Source organism: Hetaerina americana, unplaced genomic scaffold, assembly GCF_022747635.1.
Source record: "Hetaerina americana unplaced genomic scaffold, ioHetAmer1.1.p SCAF_4, whole genome shotgun sequence".
NCBI classification, from domain to species: domain Eukaryota; kingdom Metazoa; phylum Arthropoda; class Insecta; order Odonata; family Calopterygidae; genus Hetaerina; species Hetaerina americana.
The window spans coordinates 97,316,242-97,337,113 of NW_027286985.1; the positions used below are offsets into that span (position 1 = coordinate 97,316,242).

The 20,872-nt window shown below is 36.2% G+C and overlaps 1 protein-coding gene across 5 annotated transcripts in view; it reads right to left on the reverse strand.

Moving 5' to 3' along the window:
- Khc (kinesin heavy chain) overlaps positions 1-20,872 on the reverse strand; it is a 56,204-nt gene that overhangs the window by 3,358 nt on the left and 31,974 nt on the right. For 3 of the 5 annotated variants that reach the window (XM_071589645.1, XM_071589646.1, XM_071589648.1), the window contains 10 exons: positions 16,845-17,051; positions 14,566-14,742; positions 14,300-14,452; positions 10,110-10,278; positions 8,096-8,270; positions 7,619-7,720; positions 6,629-6,761; positions 4,774-4,962; positions 3,225-3,360; positions 1,281-1,457 (listed from right to left, as the gene is read on the reverse strand). In XM_071589645.1, coding sequence (XP_071445746.1) covers positions 1,281-1,457; positions 3,225-3,360; positions 4,774-4,962; positions 6,629-6,761; positions 7,619-7,720; positions 8,096-8,270; positions 10,110-10,278; positions 14,300-14,452; positions 14,566-14,742; positions 16,845-17,051 — 1,618 coding nt within the window. The remainder of the gene's footprint in view (positions 1-1,280; positions 1,458-3,224; positions 3,361-4,773; positions 4,963-6,628; positions 6,762-7,618; positions 7,721-8,095; positions 8,271-10,109; positions 10,279-14,299; positions 14,453-14,565; positions 14,743-16,844; positions 17,052-20,872) is intronic. The other 2 variants (XM_071589649.1, XM_071589647.1) reach the window with 1 other exon arrangement.

Here is a 20,872-nt window from a genome sequence, read left to right on the forward strand (position 1 = left end):
AAACACAACATGGGAGTGGAGAGAACCCAAACACTGATGACTAACACACACAGACAACTTAAAATTGAGTATTTGGCTATTCTGCCAGCACCAAAACCCCTTCTCTGGTCAAAAATAGGGATGTTCACAAGTACGATATCAGGGGTAAGCATAATCTTCATAATGGCCATTGCCGAGTAGCAGGACTGCAAAAACCCCACGAGTTTCCGGAAGACTGCTGTTTGATCGACTTCCTGAAGAGTGAAAACGAATACTCCCCCAAGAAAATAAATTCAACAAAATGTTAAAAGATTTCTTTTTAAATAACGTTTTCCATATTGTCCAAGAGAACATAGAAAGAGTCAAAGCAAAAAAATCGTTTTTTTTAATCTTCAACACATTTGTTTCATGTACATTATTACTCCTATGAACTTTTATACATGTTAATGCAACTATAAATGTAATTGAATATTAATGAAGCCCATACAATTATGTATTGTTCTACCGTGAATATATCTATTTATCTATCTAACATTGGCACTCAAGTCAGATTTACAGTTTGTGATTTGATTGCAATTTCTCCGCATTCAGGGGAAAAGAAAAACCATCCTAAAAAAACTTAATGAAATCTAATATTTAACTACTTTATCGAATGATGCAGGTTTCAAAACATTTTCTATCAAATTTCATCTTTAAAATCCTTACCATTTGTAATAATTAATTCACAAACTTCCCTTACCCTCCTCTACCCCAAAACTACACCTGAATTCTGAAGTTTTCCCTCTCCCAAACCTCTTTTTTCCATAAAGCACGATGATTTTGAAAGCCATTTGATGCAAAGACAACTGAAGATAACGAAAACAGGGTAATGCAATAACCAGTTAAATAATTGCATTCACGAAGTTCAATAAATTTTATTTCCCTTTCCCTCTTCACATGGCGGAATTTGGAGTATGGTAGTTTGCAGGGGGAGGTTGGCCTACTGACTCAGGTTTTATTCCGGATACCCTCAGCCGTTCACTCAAGACAGGTGATTTCTCAGGTCAAGCACATTTTCCTGGAAAACAACAGGTGGCACAGGGAAAGGAACTGCAGCCTATTATGGTCCTGTCATTTAGCTTTCATACAAATATAGGGCTTAGAATGAGGCAACCCAAACCTATTATCTATCAAACAAACCATCGGGTTGATTTGTGTGGTTGGTCATAGAGAAATTTCACCAAGTTAGGCTTGAAACTACGAATCACAACTTTATACGTAATGATCAGGCCATATCGATGCATATATTTCAATGATCATACCTTTGTTGGAGGGCACAGCATTGCCCCCCCCAATAATCGTCTTCCTCTTTCCTGCATCGACGTCAGTCAGTATGCGCTGAAGTGCTCCTCCAGAGAGCACAGGGTTGGGCACAGCCATCCGTGGCATGCCTCCCTGGCCCCCCATGTGGTGCTGCTGCCCAGCTCGGATCGGCTTGGCTGTTGCAGAATGAGAAAAAAAGAACCCCCCTTCAGCGAATTTGTCCATTTCACCCAACAAAGGCAAGAGAGAGAGGCAAGAAAGGTCACCACATGCAGGCACTTAATAATAATCATCCGGGTGGGCAGCAAATTTTACTTTTTCAGTCCCATGAATTTTCCTCCCAGATGCATTACGGATTTTTTTTCAACATATGAGGCACAAATCTTTCAACAAAGTAAAAGATCCATCCACCTGAAATCATTATGAAATCCTTTCAAAGAGAACCCATCAATAATAGAATCAAAGATATGCATCAAATAATTGAATCTAAAATTCTAGAATTAAGAATTATTTAATGTTTGATCATTGATGCTAATTCCAAACTTTTTTAATTAAGATCAAACCATCTCCAGTTATCTACAAGATTGTGGACACTCATATGTACTGCTTCATGATTATTTCCTCAATCATAAATTCATAATAGTATGAATAACATTTAACCTTTCACTATAAATGCCATAAGCATATATCTATCTATCGGAAGGTTCAGGAATATAAATACCACATTGCCAACTAGGGATTTTGGGTTTAAATTTCGAGGCTCCCACCAGGTAATAATGTTGCAAATACTCTGCTTTGGGAGGCACTGACATAATTCATGGCCATATTGGATGAAGGCAGGAAAGTCTCTTCATAATACAAGTGTAATGAAGCAAAATATAGTGATATAGAAATCACAGTCCAGCCAAATAACATAGATCTTCACAAGTGAAAAATTTAATAAAGTAAAACAGCGAAATATTTGAAAAGGTGTAATAATCTATTTAGCACTGTAAACATCTCACATTGAATTCAATACAGTGAAGCGATTTCTGATGGATGCAAAATGATAAGCAAATGCTCCACCATTTAATTTAATTCACCTAACAGGTGATAGTCTCTGAATGTTGACAGAAATGAATGAACAAACAAAATTTAACATAAATGCAATAAAAATTGCCACTGCCACCAGAAATATATATATCATTTCTTTGAAAAAATGAGCTACGAATGTAGTGATATACTCGATGATGAAAATTATGGAATTATAGCTCAAAGTAAAACAACATCCACATTTATCACCAGATTTGTCCTCAGGTGACTTCGTTTTACTTCCAAACTTGAAAAAATAATTCGGTGGACAATTCACATAGAAAATAGAGGTCATCACTTACATATATGCCCATTTTGAGGACCTAACAAAATTCCAAGGAACTCCATGAGGTGCTGCAACAGTACCTTATGAAATCCTACTTATTGAACAGCTTAAAAAGCAGGAGAAATACTAGGGAAAAAGTGTCAAGCTAGAAGTAGATTAAGCTTAAAATTACAAAATATCTACCAAAAATAATTTTTTCTATATTTTCCTAGGGCCTTATCCAATGACCCATGTAATTTCTAACTCAATTTATTACAATTAACTTTTTAGTTCTCACCATCATGGTAATTATTTGGAAGTTAAATTCTCATGACAAAATAATGCCCTCCCTCTAACACATTTGTGGCCTTTACTTGATCTAAACCACATCCATTTTAACTGAACAGGGTGTGGCCATGTGATATGAAAAATGTACTCACAGTTAAGAGGGTGTTTTTGTCTTCATGCATTTTAATAGATATAAAATTATTTTTGAGAGATGATATTATTATATTTCATACAGCACCTGCAGTATTTACCATCCTCATCGAAATTTTAAAACAAATACAAGGCAGCCAACCAAGCAGCCAAGCCTCTTCTACATTACCTATTTGTGCGCTGGGGCCCCTGCGTGCCAAATTCTTCTGCCGCACTGCTTCCTTGATGCGGTCAACCTCATACTGGTATCTCTTTCTGTCCCTCATGGCTCCCTCCTTTGCTTCTTTCAGTGCCGTCTCCAAGGCCTTACAAAAGTGGTCAGAGAAAATCAAACAGGGGCAAGTCACATTTCAATTCCATATTATAATTTTCCTCGAGAGGAATATCTCAATAAGTATTTTCAATAAAACTCCAAAGCGTTTAAGTTTCACAGCATCGCCACATGTGAGATGAAACTAAACATGTAATATTGTATACATTTATGATTTATTTGGAATTTTTAGGAAGTACTTTGACGGAAATACGAGGGTCATCCGGAAAGTAGTACCCGTTCGTGCCGCATGAAGTGCTGACGACGCGAGTAGCCGCTGGACGAGGTCAGATAGCTTCAGTGGCTTGTCTGCCTTCTCTGAGCCAAGTTGCGTGACGCTAGCATTGCCTGTGTTGTTTCTGTGATTGTTTACAATGTTTAAAAAAATTGAGAACGCCGCCAGTTGTGAAGTGAGGGCAGTGATTAAATTCCTCAATGCAAGAAACGTTCGCCCATGTGATATTCATCGCCAATTAAAGGAGGTGTATGGAGACAATGTAATGGACGAGTCGTCTGTTCGGCGGTGGTGTCGCAACTTCAACATGGGGAGGGGGAACACACACGACGATGAGCGTTCGGGGAGACCGTCTGTCATTACAGACCAACTGGTGAGCTCAGTTGACGAATTCGTGAGGAACGATCGGCGCGTCACAATTGATGACATCTGTGAGCATTTTCCCAATGTTTCTCGAACAATTGTTCATGAAATTGTTAAACACCATCTGCATTATGCAAAAATTTGTGCAAGATGGGTCCCTCGCGTATCTCAATGAGCTGGCGGCGAAGGACTATGCAGCAGGAATACAGAAACTTGTCACACGTTATGACAAATGCCTTAATTTGCTTGGAGATTATGTTGAGAAGTAGTTTAAAGTATCCTCTTTCAAATAAAATTTTTTATGTTTGTTAATATTTACTTTTGTGTCTTTATTTCACGAACGGGTACTACTTTCCGGATGACCCTCGTATTAATCCTCTGTTGCTTACCACCAACTCACAATAGGGATATAATTGAAATTTGTAATAAAGACATCCATTTTCTATGCCTGATGAGGGGAAAAACTACTTATTAGCAAGTATCTTTCCCAGGGAATTGGCTGGTGTTAGTCATAGCCATTTACCCTTGGCCAATAAGACAGTCTGGTTTTAGAGCATATTTTGGGGTAAAAAAGTGCATTTTATAGACTGGGAAATACAGTAATTATACTTTCTAAAATCAATTATATTAATTATTACATTATAATAGAAATAACTATGGTCAATGAGTTGAAAAGATTTCACTTTAAGGGGGAACAATTTAAAAGGAATTCAGAAAAAAAGAATAACACCAACTAAATGAGCTGCATGAAAAGGCTAGCATATCAAGCATATAAAATGACAGTTGAACTACAATACTCGAAGAGCTTACCTTAACCCTTTCCATGGTGGCTCGGAGCCTTTTCTCCAGCTTGGGAAGTTCACATCGTAGGTCGGCATTGTCTCGAACCAACTGCTTGTGAACCTTGGTCAACTGATCCAGGTTATTCTCCAAAAAGCTTATCTTCTGCTTCTGTGCCAGAGAACCTCCATCATCCTCATTATCTTCAGCACTAACGGACTAGAAAAGAAACCAATGACCATTAAAAAGGATTACACCAGGAGGGAATTGAAAGGATTAGAGGAGAATTAGGCCAGAAACGCAAATATTTATTATTAAGATTCCATTTGAATGCACTAAAATACTAACAGCCATCCCTAAATATTTTTTTAGCTGGTGAAATTATATTTGTAGGACCTTCACTACATTTTATTTTAAATGCAAAGCCTTGTAAAGCCTTTAGACAATAACTCTATTCAAGATTTTCTGCTGCATACTGACCATAATCAGAGCAAAACCTCAATGGATCAACCCACCTACTAAGGACACCACCAGCTTCTGACAAGGTTTTCAGTAGATTGAGCAAAATTTCAAGTTTTAAAAAAATAGACAATGTGAAGCAAGAAATACCAAAAATATTTTTCTAGCTAAAACACTAATCATACTTAAACTTTCAATCAAAGATCTGTAAGAGTCATTGTATAATGGCGATATAAAAATTTTTACCCCATTTTTTCTAAATGGATACTCTTAAAAAAAAAAGGTATGAGTGGCATAGAAAAATTCTTTCAAAATTAAGACACTTCTTATTGGATCATGCTTTTCATTAATTAATTAATTATTGAATATAAGCTAACTGATTAATGCTATCAATGTATTGTAATGCATCACTTCTCTTTTGTGATTTATGGCAGAAAGCACATGGCAAAGCATGGCACCATGCTGGAAACTTGATAATACAATATTTTGTTCAATTTAATTATTATTATTGATATTCTACTGGTTAAGGTAGGTTTTGGATGGACCAAGTCTATACAAGGGTGCAACCATACATTTTCTTGCCCCTCCTTAACAAAGCACAGCCTAATGCCATGGAATACAACAAACCCTTCTTCATCTCCTTGTACTTCCCCTTGCTCCCCTCATCCCATCCTAAAGCCTTATTTCATTCCTGCCCCTGCCTTGTTTGCCTAATGTTATACCTTCTATTACATTCCTCAACATCCTACTGTTGATCAATATGCTTTGAATCCATTTTTCCTTTCTCCTTAGGATTACTCCTAACAATCCCCTAACCTCCCTAACCATACCAAACACCACTTCATTTGTTTTCCTTTCTGTTCACTTCACCTTCTCCACACCCACTTTTCAAAAGCCTCCAATATCTACCCTACCATTTTGCTTTAACAACCATTTTTCTATGCCACAAAAAACCATGTTCTATTAAACGTTTCAGGGGTAACCTAGTGGAATTGTTCCATCATGAATAACATCAAAATAAAACTTTGTATTTCCACGCAAGTATGTGTACGTATATATTCCACATATTGAATGTGCATTCTTAAGTTTTCATTGGGCATTATTCAGAATGTAGCAGTTCCATCTCAAAATTATAACAAGCATTTTATTAGCATCCTAATGCAATATCCCTGTCAACAGTTAAAATTTTTAAGTCAGTTTAAATTTTTAGGGCCTTTGGAGACACATTTATCTTATCACTATGATATTGAACGATTCACTTTGAAATTGAAAACAATTGGTCACTGCAATGCGCATTAGCGGATGACTCCGTTGAACGTTACTGTTACAGGATCTCCCACAGTTTCTTTGGAACAAAAGGGGTGTTTAACACCCCTAAAACTGTGCAGAATTACCATTGAGACTGAATATCATGCTCATGACATACCTTTTTGATTCTTGCCTGGAGGTCTTGGACAAAAAGTTTCCTCAGATTGTGAAGGGTCTGTAGTTCCTTGGCTACAGTGTCTTCAAGTCCTTTGAGATCTTTGCGTGCCTGCTCCCGTCTTTCATTTGTCAGGCTAATAGAAGAGAAAAGAAATATCTCAAAAGGATTATTTCTGCAAATGAAAAAAAGTATGCTACTACATAAAACCAAATACAATACACCTACCCCACACTACGTAAAACTGTTCCTTAATTTCAAACACTTTATATCTGCTGACATACTGTCCCTCACACCTCTAAATTTCCTTCTCCATACACTTCTTGCCTAACATTATCCCCTCTATCACAGTCTTCAATATCCCATTGCCAATCAAAATACTCTTCATCCACCTTCCCTCCCACCTTTGGACCTCTCTCCCAAAAATCCTCTCCCCCTCCCTCTACCAAGGCATTTCATCATATAAATTATTAAGCTTGCCTATGGCTGTCAATCGAACACACACTATAAGTCAAAGAAGTTACATATGCCACCCAAAGAAGCAGATTGCAAATCCCTAAATGTTGGCTTTTTCAATAACACTTTAGACTTCACCTTTTTGTGTTTCCCCATGGAGTATTCTTGACAGAAATATTTAAAAATTGGCATCAATATTTAAAACATTTCACATCCATACAAGGTTGATGCCTCTAGTTGATGAGTTGCAAATGAAACCACATTGCAATATAAACAGCCATGCAGGAATGATACATCGTACATATGCCATTGTATTTATATGGACATTTTAATAGCTGAAGGTCTCGTGAATTAATTTAAAGTCACTGCAAGCCGTTGGACATTAGGGGGAAACTAAAGTTGTGCTTAAAATCTCCATGTGCTTAAATAAAAGGAAACTTTGGGACAGTACAGACTGAAACCAATCCAGAGTATCCCTCATGCCATCTTTATCCCACAGGTTGGAGGATTTACTGCAATGGTAATAAGCATACTTACATTAGTTCTTGCAGCTTCATGCTCTTGTCATTTTCTTCCTGTTTAAGTTTCTCATAATCTTGTTGCATCTGCTGGTGGGCAAGGGTATACTTCTGGTTCATGCTGCAACAATAAGAAGGCTGATTAATGACAAGGCCAACTCTACTAACAAGCCAAATAAGTCAACAAAATGACCACCTTTTCCTCTGGCTATTTTGAGAATATGTTATGATTAAAAATTGAAATTATTTTTCATTGATGGAAAATTAAACCAAAACGTTCTGCATTATCAATTGTCCATTATTTACAGCAAAATTGTCTAAAATAACTACAATATAAATTACAACAATATTGTACACACTTGCTGCAAAATTTTATGGTAATTTATTATTTCTTCAGTTAAAAGAGTTCACCAGTTCTTTTCCCTTTATGTCAACTTCTGCCCTGAAATCGGCCAAAATTGTACAAGCTGAGAGAGGGAGATTGAAAGAAACTTACTCCCTCAATTCATTGATGAGCCCCTGCTTCTCCATGATCTCATCTCGCAAGGCAGCCACTTGCTTCTGGTGCACATCTCGCAGATTGTCCATCTGCTGCTCCAGGGCCATACGCATCTTGTTCGCCTGCTCTTTCTCCTCTGCCTTCTCCTTGCTTGTCACGGCATGTACTTGCTCTGAAAGAGCACAAACACAAAGAGTAAGAGTCCATTCGCCAACTTAAAGAGTGTATCATGAAATTATTACATAATATTGAAGTAGAGTCAATTCTCGATTATCCCCGATCAGGTTGTCCATTTTATGGGTTATCAGAGCTGTTCTAAGCACCTCAACATTTTTTTATTTTGATCACAAAATCCTAAGTTTTAACATTTCTGAACCATCCACACTTCTCAATTATCGTTTCACTCACATTTATTAGCCCTGAGAATTCTTAATTCTCCTTTAAGGCAAGCCAAGATATAATTTTACTATGCACAAAATAAGTCATTAATTACAAATACTGCATTATTTTAAGCCATATCACATGAAGAATATGAATTTGTTCTGGTGATTTTTGCTTACATTCATCCTTAGGCAATCATTTTGATTTTTTTGATTTATCCTACGTGACAGAATTCACTTTCAGAAAATACATTCTGCTTTTCTCTTGATGACAGCTGTGTTTTCCTAAAACAGAAATTTAACCCTTCCATAAAAATGGCTGAAAAGGGGGAAAAAATTGTACTCTGTCCATTACTAAAAACACTAATCGCAAGGAATTTGAAAAGGAGATTTCATCTGTTTCCTAATTGCATTCAATTGTTTGAAAAAAAATTTTGATTGATATGAATGGAACACATTTATATAACGACCATAATTCCCAAATATCTCAGTTGTCAGTTTTTTTGATTATCTGTTACCATCAAGCATCCATTATCACGGATAAATCGGAGTTTACCATACTTTCAAATACAATATTGCTTTTTGGAACTATATGGAAATAAAAGTAGTCTTGATTAGGTGAAATTCACAGTATACAGGGACTTGATGCATGAAACCTCATGGAATATATTCTCCACTACACTTTACAATTCGCTCATTATAGGAGCATTATCAAAGAATGAATGCACAGAAATTGACATCACCGCATGATTTTAGCAGGAACAGAAAGGCAATCAAATCAAGGGCACTGGATGCCTGGCACTACATGTCATGGAAGGCTTGGAAGCAAGTAAAGGAATCTACAATATATAACTGATTTATGAAGGCAGGATTTTATGTTAATTGTGATGAAGATATTCCCGTTGAAGTTACTCCCGATGATGATGATACTTAAGACAATGACTGGAACCTTCTTCAGGCACACAGTACATTCTTGGAGTTTGTCAAATTATGTTCTTGTGACAACAGAGGTACGGCAGAGAGAAAGGGTGGCAGTGCATTTCCCTACTTAGAAGTCAGAATGAAGTTACAGGAGAGGCAGGGGGGTAATTTTTTTCAAGGATCAGGTGGCTAATGAATGATTTCTGAGGGGGATTTTGGGGTCAGGAAGTTGGCTGGTGGGAAAATTAAACATTTTACGGAACGACCATTGTGGGTGTTCTAATTACTACTTTACTCTATAATAGTTATAGAGTAACAAAATGTAACATGGGTATTTCTTCTTGTCTCACTATTCCAATTACATTACCATTTTTCCCATGTGTCATGGTATTAAATGCTCATAACATTTATCAGGAAAAAATATTATTGGTCAACCGTAACAGGGAATGATTACAAGTTGTTGTTATAGCATATGCAGTGCAATTTTATACAATATTGAAAAATGGTATATTTAAATGACCTTTTAAAAAATTTTCTTTCAATCCTTTACTATTGTAAGAGAATCCATATCTGATGAGTTCTACGCACATAAATTGATATGTGCCATTACCATTCACAATGCAAATCCCTAGCTCATTTTAGAATATTCAAACACAATTTATTAACCCAATGAGATCTCTTTATCACATAGAATGAAGTGTAGTACACACCTGCAGCACGAAGCTTGGCGCATTCCTCCCGCAATGCATCCACATCTTCTTCCAGGTGCCTCTTCTTGTTCTCTGCCTCGCGCATCGACTCTTGCAAAGATCGCATCCGAGCTTCATGCTGAGAGATAAGCAGCCGGCACTCACCCAGGTCCTTCTCATATTCACTAACCTGAAGCAAAAATTTATTCATAATGAATAGCATTTATAACGTGAAGGCATACAAGGGTAAAAACCTTAAAAAGCAATTTGAGCTACACTCAAACAATTTACACTCAATGATTCTATGCCCTTTTGGTTGAGTCACGAGCAAATCCTTGGTTAAATGATAGATAGTAAGACTTCCACATTTTTATAACTTCCCCAAAATTTCCAAATGAGGAATGACCTAAGTTTAGTAACAGAGTTAGTGGCAGTTTTAATGGAAGGCGACCAACAGCTAAGGTCATTGGCGCCATTAGGGATGGATGGGAAAGGTGAGGTGGAGAGAACCTGGTGTTTGCATTAGCCTACTTGTCAAAAGGCAAAAAGGGGTCTGCAGATTAACGTCTCATCTGACGGACATCGCACTCACTCAAATTGCTCTCCACAAAGCACTTTAAGTAGGGATTAGGATACCACAGAAAAATATTTTTTGTGTCCAGGATTTGAACCAGGATTTGGGCCCTCTCAGTGGTAAGCCTGTACCTTAGCCACCGCAACATCTCGATCACAGTTTTATTGGAAATTTGTTAAATGATGTTTCAACCATGCAGCCAACCTATGAATATTTTGTCCAGTGAATTTACAACCCTATTAAGCTGAAGCAAGTAACCTGATCAAAACAACACCATAATAACATGTGACATATTAAACTGCAAATTTATCTTTGGGAATTAGACAGTTATTTCAATCTTAAGGCTTAGGAACCTGCAGCACTAATCTCATTCTCTTAAGCTGCATAATAAACAAGCAAAGTTGCCAGTTCATCATTACTCCTACTCACTATCATGCACATGATTCAATTCGTGATCACTCCTATCCCTTGTTTTGAGCTCCGCCAATCAATGAGCTTTTTGGCTTACACATTTTCTTTCAGGCATGTTAAAACCACTGTTTCGAAACACTATAATTATTAGGAGTTTCACTGTTGCCTCAAGGCCCATTTTTCAACACTTGTTAATATTTTTGTCAGCTTACATCGATTAAAAGCAAGTTTCAGTTAATTCTAATTAATGTGGGGATAATTTTTTGTAACAATTACACTTCACAAAGAATATCTTCCACTCCTTTGTGATTGTGTGACATGAATTAAAATGCTAAGGTTCACCATGCGATCATTACAAGTAATTATATAAGATAAATTATTAAGTCTCATTTGTTTTTTCACTCAACACAAAAAATATCACCAGTGCACGAGTTTACCATATAATCAGGACCATACCTCATTTAGTACAATTTCCCTTTAAAGCAAACTTATTTTCCCTAGAGAGTGCACATATAACAAACACGATGGTGAACATTGCAATTGCCACTGTGTAGATATATAGATAAATATTAACTGGGCAAACTTAAGATGCACAGAGAGCTTTGTTACTTGATATTGCTTTAATTATAAACTTTATTCTATCTGTTGTTCTGCAGACTAGGGGAAGGTCATAGCAAACAATAGAGAGACAAGAATTAAAATCAGAAGGATGTTTTCTGTTCTTCCTTTTCTGAATCTACAGTCATTGCACGTAAAATTGCAGAAGATTTATTACATGTGAAATAGTATAATTTTTTGTCAAAGAGTCAAGTTAAGCATGCTGAAAAAAGGCATGTTTGGTTCATGAACCAGACAATGCTACAAAAGTAAAATGAAAAATAATAAGTCGAGAAGATATGCTGAACATAACAGAGTGCTTCAAAACCAAATTAACATTACATATAAACTTAGCTTCACAGTGTCAAGAGATAAAACTATAATTTTGAACACAAAATAAATAAGAAGCTCAACTGCATCTACAAAAGCTATTTCTACAAAAAAAAACTCGCTCATTCGCAGTTTGTGACTAGAACAAATAGAAATTTCATGGATAGACCCAAATGCCATTTGTGCGTACGCTTTAACTTTAATGAAGTCTTTGAAGAAAAAATAAACTGATGGTTGCTCTGAATCATACAATTTTTGTTAATGCTGGTTTGAAAATTTCATACAGCGAAGTATATACTGTGTTACTTCCACGGGAAATTCAGTATGTGTCAATAGCTTTGAATTTCCAGATGAACTCCTAAGCAATCATTGAGAATGACTCCTTCCCTCTTAGGCCTTTTTTTTTGTCAATGAGACAAGATTATTTTGGAAGAGAATGTCCTTTTACTCCTCCTCCTTTATAGAAGAGAAGTATGCATCAGATTTGAATTCACATAGTGATCAATTCACATTGCTGCAAGGAGCATTTTCATCTCGTAATTTTGAATTGAAACCACCACTGGTTTACCATTCACAAACCCCCCAACATCAATGAAAGGGTTTTTAAAGCCTCATTTAGCAGCCACTTGGATGAGTAATAAAATGATCCGATAACTTAAAATTATTTCTGGAATGGCTCGCAAAAAACTTCTGCCAGTTTCCTGGCCTACTGCAATTAATAAAGGTTAAAACAAAAAGATTATTTACAACTTGATAACAGGCCAGGGCATCTACAAAGTTTAATTAACTTCAAAACACCTTTTCCAGTAAGGATAGTTTTCTTCCTAGCAAATACAACTTGATTACTTAATGCCAAAGGTGCAATACCTATGTTGCAGACTCAACATTTAACCCAAATATTTTAATAACACATTGATGATAAGAAAGATCTTCATTTCGACCTTTAATCCTTTCATTTTGGAATCTTATAACATTAAAAATGTACGGCTTGCCTGGGAGGCCATCACAGCAGAGAGCAAAAATTCAAGGGGTTTATCGACGACATCAATTATGGCTTAATCAATATTACCACCACAACTAAAGAAGTAGGAATGACAGAAATTGATGAATAAAACATGATAGCAATGGATCTGAGTTCTGGAATGAAAGACTGAAGGAAATGTGTTTGCACCAAGGTGCAGATGCTCAAGGACCTGAGGAACCAAGAGAGACAATATGAACTACAGAAGTCAGCAATGATATGCTAGACCAAACAACTTCTGCACTTCATCAACTTTGGGAGAATGACCTCAAGTTTCAGGTGAAAGCGCACTGTGAGGCATCATGAGCCGAGAAGTTGACCTTGCTACAAAATATGACTTCGTCTGATAAACAACATGAAATTTCAGTCTACTTTGAATGTTTTTAATCAAGAAGTAACATCCAGTACCAAATAGATGATTACAAAATTAGGCATTACTTTAATTAAAGTACTTCATTCATTGTTATTTGCATTATGACAATGCTGAACTTTCTAGATTTTACGGTTGTAGGCCATTTTGCACCAGATATGCGATTACAGATGGCACAACATCATTAGCATGGCATAATAAATTTTTAATGGACTATTGGCAAAGTTAATAAAAAAGAAAAATAATTAAAATTTTAGCTGAGCTTTGGGCATTACCTCAAGAAAATGAGGCACCATATTTGTAATATCTAACTAATGCAGTCCCCACAAATAACAGGTAAATGTTTACTACATATTACCATATGACAATGCATGCTATAAAAATCATGCTGAATTATTAAAAGCAATGAAAAATAATTATCAGTTTCCAAGATGATATCTGCATAGCTAAGGCTAAACCCCACGGTAACATTTTATAATATCCTGACTGTCATAGGAATTGACTAACACATGATTATACAATCAACATCATCAATAATAAGAACTTGGAATAAAAAATAATTTTTCAGAATTTGTGATGTCTCTTTATCTAGAGATTATCCACTGTATTTCTTTTAACAGTTTTATTACAGAAGGGTACCATTAGTTTCCTATATTTCCCTCAGCCGTGACCTTCAGCCATTATCTAACCTTGAGTTCTGGCATGCAGAAATAATAAAAATCACTATTCACTGATTAAAACAACATACACTGGAAAAGGTTTACTGAAAAAAATATTGCATGGCTCAGACGAGTCAATAAGCAACAGCTGCAGTTTCTAAAACTTCTGACTGGAAAAAAAAGCAATTGTAAGTCGACCATGCAACACTGTGAGCAAACAGTACTGAGAATGGTCAACATAATACGTGCCCTTCCGGTTACCTTCTTGTTACAGTCAGTCTGAAATGTCTCCAAGTTCTGGCATCTTTGAGCCAGATTCTTCACTTCCGACTTCATCTTGGAGATATACAATCGAGCAACAGTGAATTCCTCCTCAATCTTCCCGTTGGTGTCAGCAGTGAGCTATAAAGGAGAGTGACAAGACTCAGTTATGGTATCAAAAAAACAGACAAACAATAGAAATCAGACGAGTAATAGCAAACAGACAAGTAAAAAATTAAAAGGGGATTTCATACCTTGAGTTCTTCCTCAAAATGCCTGACCTTCATGTCGGTGCCATCGCCTCCAATTGCCACACCTATCTCACCCAAATCTTTGAGAAGATTGGTCAGCATTTCAGTAATCCTCCGCTTTTGATGAGTGGACATGTCTTTGAGCTGCTGCAATTCTGATGACGTGCTATTCAATTGTGACTGAAAAAACAAAAAGAAACAGATTTCTGATTTCACGAAGTAATTTTTTTAAATTCTTAATAATCATTTCATTATAAGGTAACTTGTTGGATTACCACCATTTGCTATAGGAGTGGTGAAGACTATCAGTATAATGTAGTAGATAGGGGACATTATTTAATTGCAGTGGAGATGAAGAATGATATGGATATAGTACAGAGCGTATGTGTAAATGCCAGGACATATTCCCAGTACAAGTTACGCCAATATTCAAGTTCGAGTTGTTACTTCCAATAAACTGAATGCACACACAGCACATTTTGTGAAACATCCTATCATTGAATGAAAAATTCTAAACTAAGTTACTGACTGGAGGTCGCAGAACATTATTTTACTCATAGTGATTTATTACAACAGCAGTATATTAGTAAGAAAATTTCCTCTCTGCCCTGCCAGAACATCTTATTCCAGTGGAAAACCATTCCGTGGAATACTACTTAATGAAGGTTATAGTCTCTGAACTAAATTATCTGACCTTAACACAAAATTTTATCGCATACCTGTATACTTCTCTATGAACATTGTATGATGAATTTGTGGCATGACCCTTGAACAGGGATCCAGCCCAGCAGCAATCCGCACACTGTAATGGCCAGCAAACAACTTACGCAGGTTGCTTTGCTTACTGAAGACCTCCCACCCCACCTTCCCTGTCACAAATCTCTCCACTTTAGCCATTCACATCAGTGGGAAAAATCATTCTACTTATTTTTGGGGCAGATTCATCTTACATACCATCTGACGTGGTATTCAAGGGTCCTGCTGTACTTTCTAGGAAAAAATGTAAATATATGTAGAGGTGAGTTTTTGAATTCACACACTCTCACAAATACACTGAATCATAATTTTTTCAAAGATTTGATGATGATTTGGAAAATTGTGACAATTCAAAACTGCACCACTTTTTTTTAACTTTGGTTTAGGTCTGAAGAATGTCCACTCATATTCTGCTAGACTGTTCCTCCCCATGCAATTAAACATTGGTGGAAAAAACTAACAATGTAGTAAGGCTGATGAATTCTTCCATTTGGTTAGGCCAAAATTTTTAGATGTTTCTAAATAGAGTCTTCTTCTGCCTGGAAGAATTCTTCAGAGCTGGAATGCCTTTAAAAACCTAGTGCTTCAAATATTCCTTTGTCTCCGAAGTGTAGGAGTGTATCCACGTTTTGTCTACATTTATGTATCAATGCACAGAAACTTGTCAGGATTGCAAAGGAAAAGATCCAAACCATCCTCCACATTTTTTAACAGTAACCTACACAATAGAGCATAATCAGGATGAATAATTGTAATAGCAACTAGGTTTTCCCAGTGAAATTAAACATACTGACAGAAACCATTGAACACGACCATGCCTTAATTTTATTAGCAGGTTATACATGTATTTTGAATAGCATTCAATAAAGGGTAATTGTCAGGGATGCTTATTACTACTTAAGTGTGTTTACATTAATAAGTGAAGGAAACAATTAAGTTCATAAATGTCATAGTGAGCTCCATGAACATTGGCACGAGTTAATTCCCTGCATTTCTCTGCCTCTACCATTTATACCAGAGTATATCTGACTTACATAGCCTGTTAAGGATTAAACAACTCCTGTATCATCTGTAACCCACGTTCTGGCAAGATATTAGTGATGCTGATGACTTTTTTTATACACATTAACTTCTTCAGGGTTCTAAGCAGTTTCATTTAAAAAAGATGCATTTTCACAGTAAAATCATGAACATCGAAAAGAAATGGAGGACCTGGTATTTCTTGTACAAAAGAAAATAAAACCTAAAACCACTGATGTGATGAATAAACTAAAAATAATTTAATAAGGCTTAACCAGAGCCTAAAAAAGCTCAATGATTATTATGCCTACACAAAATCCAAGAGAAATGGTAAGTACATATCTGTACACAAATGAAACGATGATGACATTTAGAAACTTCTGCACAATACACTGTAAAATGCACTCCCTTCAAACGACTTTGGAGAGTAAAACATCAAAATAAATCATCGGCAGAAGGCAGATTGAGTAATGTTGACCACCACCACCAGCATCCTGCCCACTCACCTGCTTTGTCATGAGGTCTTCAGTGAGTGACTCATACTCCTTATTCTTGTTCTCCACCTCCTGTGATTTCTGGTCATAGTTGACAGCCAACTCCTCGAGAGCCTGCAAGACCTCCTTCACCTCTTCCTTGGCACTCTCATTTTCCTGCTGGATACGGTTCATCTCCTGCTGCACTAGCTCATAATCACGGCGTGTTGATGCAATTAGCTACGAAGAAAAACAAACATTAGTGAACAAACCAAATTATATTATTTTATACTCCATATAAAAAGAAATGTAAAATATTAATCCACCATCTTAAATGTTACAAAATAAGAGCAGCAATTAAAAAAAAATATTGAAAAATCTCAGAATAAGATTAACCAGAGCAATCAGCCTAACAGACATAGCCTGATAATGTTAACTTCAGATGCATATCTTTCCAATATGAATGACTGTCAATGGTAGTTTTACAATTTGTGGTATGTTTTGAATGTACAATTTGAACCACTGACTAACTTCACACACCAATGCACAACCTGATACCCATAAAGGAAAAACATTCTTCAGTTCTGCTTACTAGCTACTCGCTATAATCCATCCAGCTTGCCTATCCTTTTCCATCCCCTAACTTATCTGCCTAACATTTCCATCTCCTAACTTATCTGCCATTACCAATGAAAATGTACTGCATACACCTTTTCTGTCTCCTTTGGATTTTGCCGACAACCCACTCTCCTCCAATGCCACCATGCGTAGCACTTTATTTTCCTTTCTATCCAATTGGCATTTACTATCTTCTGCAAAAATACATGCAAAAAGCCTACTATCCATGCCAATCCCCTGCTTCAAAAAATATTTTCCCACTGTACAAAAAAAATCAGAACAAACATCTAAGTTTTTATAAGTTGTTTCATAACAGCATCACTAAATGCCCGTGACATCAAAAGCTTCTTTGACTAATGCATTTCTTCTTCTAACGTCACAACTACTTTGACAATCTTGGTCCATAAAATTGAACAAATAAGTAATACATTCAACCTTAAGATTCAAAACTTCATTTGCTGAAGCCATCAAAGCAAATTCATTCCACCTGCTCTGGTTTTTGATCTCTTATACCAAAGCTTAGCTTTCCTCTTTCTTGGAAATCGCAACATCTTTCCTTTGTTTATACTCATCCTCATCCTTTACCTATCGCATTGGTTTTCTAATGCACAACAATTCCAACTTCTCGCCTGACTAGATAACTAAAGCTTGATGATATGTAAACCTGACTGAATTAACGAATTCTCCAACCACTTTCATTCTGATTTGAAGTTCTTATCTCAAGACATTTTTTCTACCATTCTCTACATGCATACAATGAAAGGAATGGGTGAAAGTGGACAGTCATTCCTAATTGAGTGGACTCCTCTTTCTAACGCTGCCTATCCTTACTCTTCATTTACCACTTGCCCCTGAGAAGTCAGAGACATGTACAGATATGGAATAACTCACCTATTTCTCAAATCTATCCCAATCTTCTGTATTAAAATCTTCCATTCTAGCCGAACAAATATCATACACTTTACATAAATACTTCCAAATATTTGATACTTAATAAATCAATGCTCTATAACTTTGCAGTACGTTCAGTATACATATGAATTTCACTTACACTAATTCCTGTGCAATAATTAACAGGCACATCACTGTTAAGTGAATGATGTTTTGTTGTGAGACATTAACAACACTGAAGGAAACACAATGGGAGACCACCTAAATTAATATCTCATGAACTTATGATGGAGAAGATTCTTAGAATGAGCCCTGGCAACTATGGGACTCAGCCCAATCAGCTGTGTCATGTCCGACAGCGTGAGGTAAGAGGAACCACCATTGGAGGAGTTTGAGGTAGCAGAAGGTCTATTGTACACTGCTGAAATGACTGATTAGGCTTAAGTAGGTTTTTCTTATGATTTTTCACTTAAAAAACTTCAAATGCATTTTTCTCAAAATGCTATTATTTTTCACAATGTGCAGCCGATTTGGCACTTCTGTGCCTATAGCCCAGACTAGAATCAAGTCAAAATCCTTATATTAAAAGATTTTGCACATGAACAAATCATTAAAGAGTCCATATTTTAAAATTTTTACATTAACTTCCAGTCTATTTTTCAACAAAATGTAACATTTGAAGTTCGGGCGATAGCAATACTCATATTGACTTTGAATGTTTTTGTATTTCAGAGCATCCTGAAGGATTAAAGTACCTGCATAACGGACCTATCCCTTTTTTGTGATGCCACATTGTACTAACTGCAACAACTTACAAGAAGTGTAAAACTTAAATGAAAAAATATTGTGTAAACTTCCTGAATACGTAATATAGCATAAAAATTTTATATCGACATAAATCATACTTTTATCACAAAAAAATTCAAGAATTTTGCCATTTTTGCAGAGGAGTTACTAATACAACCCCTTCAATAAAATATTGTTCCCAGTAACTTTAATTTTTTTATGCAATTAAGTTTCTTTAAACATGTTTTTCCTTTATTAACCACAGGGTTATTTACTTATGAAGTCAAATTTTAATGATCTCTTGTGAACCTAACAAAAGAGGAAGCAAAAACATGTTAGCTATAATTTTTTACTTTGTGATTGGACCATTACATAAAGAAATGGAAATGCTAAGAAATATATTTTTGTAAGGCACTGGTAATGTTTCTTATTAGGCTCTTCTGCCTCTAGGGCCAAGGACGAGAGTCAGACAGAAGAGAGACTGGGGAGAACACACATCCTTGTTCAAGACAATTAAGCACTTGCATTGAATCTCTACCACCTCCTCCTCCACCCTTGCTTGGTAAGCACTCACGGCCACTGGATCATGTTTGCAAACACTCTCAGCATCATTTTGTTCAAGAGAAAATAGTCTTCTCCTAGCTTTCATGATTTAGTTTTCCAAGGGGTGGGATTCTAACAATGATTAATTAAAATCCAAAATTAAACATGTCAAATTATATCGAAAAGAATGATCAATCCTAATTTATTCTCATAAAACACTAGATTCAAAGAGCATAGAGAGCTATGCGCACAATTACTGGAACAATATGCAAAGGAATGGAAACACATTGGACAAGATGATGCACTACCTGTTGACTGTAGACAATTATGTTCTTTTTATCTGATCATTGAGGCAGGTAAATTATTTTTGCATTTTAACTATCAATTATTGATTCTATGGATCAATATAATGTTAAACAAAATAATATTAAGCCAGTGGCCATAAATTACTACTTCGGCCTAACATTTCCCACTGTATTTAACACCATTACAAATATTTTGAATTTTCTGGTTCAATATTTCAAGTCAAAATCCAACTAAATCAATCAGGAAAGTATTTCTGGGATTACAATGCAGAAAATTCCAGGCGTAAAAATCATTCACCTCAAACCCGGATCCCTTGATGCTCGGCTGAGTGCTTTTAGTCAGTTACACCGCCAAGAAATCCTCTCACACTTTGAAATTTTGAGGACTATAAGAACAAGATGTCATGATGATATACCATACAGACAATGTCACAAACACTGATATTCTTGCATTGTTATGCACATTAGTGGATGGCTCTATTTGAAGTTATTGTCATGGCATCTCCCAGTTTCTTGGAATTTGTCAAAGGTAAACACCCCATTGTTTTAAAGTTGGCTTCAACATCATAGAACTTTGGCGTTATGCACACGATTACAAATACCTGTGACATTGTACCTATGGATTTTGCCTGAGCATTTTGTTTCTTCAAAAGCTCCCAAAAATTTGGAGTAAAAGAGGACGCCTCGGTAGCTTAACTGGCTAAAGCACTCGGCTGGACATCGAGGGATTCCGGTTTGAATCCCAGTCACATTGTAGGATTTTTACACTTTAAAATTTTTTATTGTAGTGCACATTAGCAGGTGACTTTGTTAGAAGTTACTGTAGTAGCATCTCTCACAGTTATTTTGAATTTCCGCAATTTACTGACGGGTAACTAAAGACATTACGAAGGCTGCATAATGCAATAAAACCTTCCG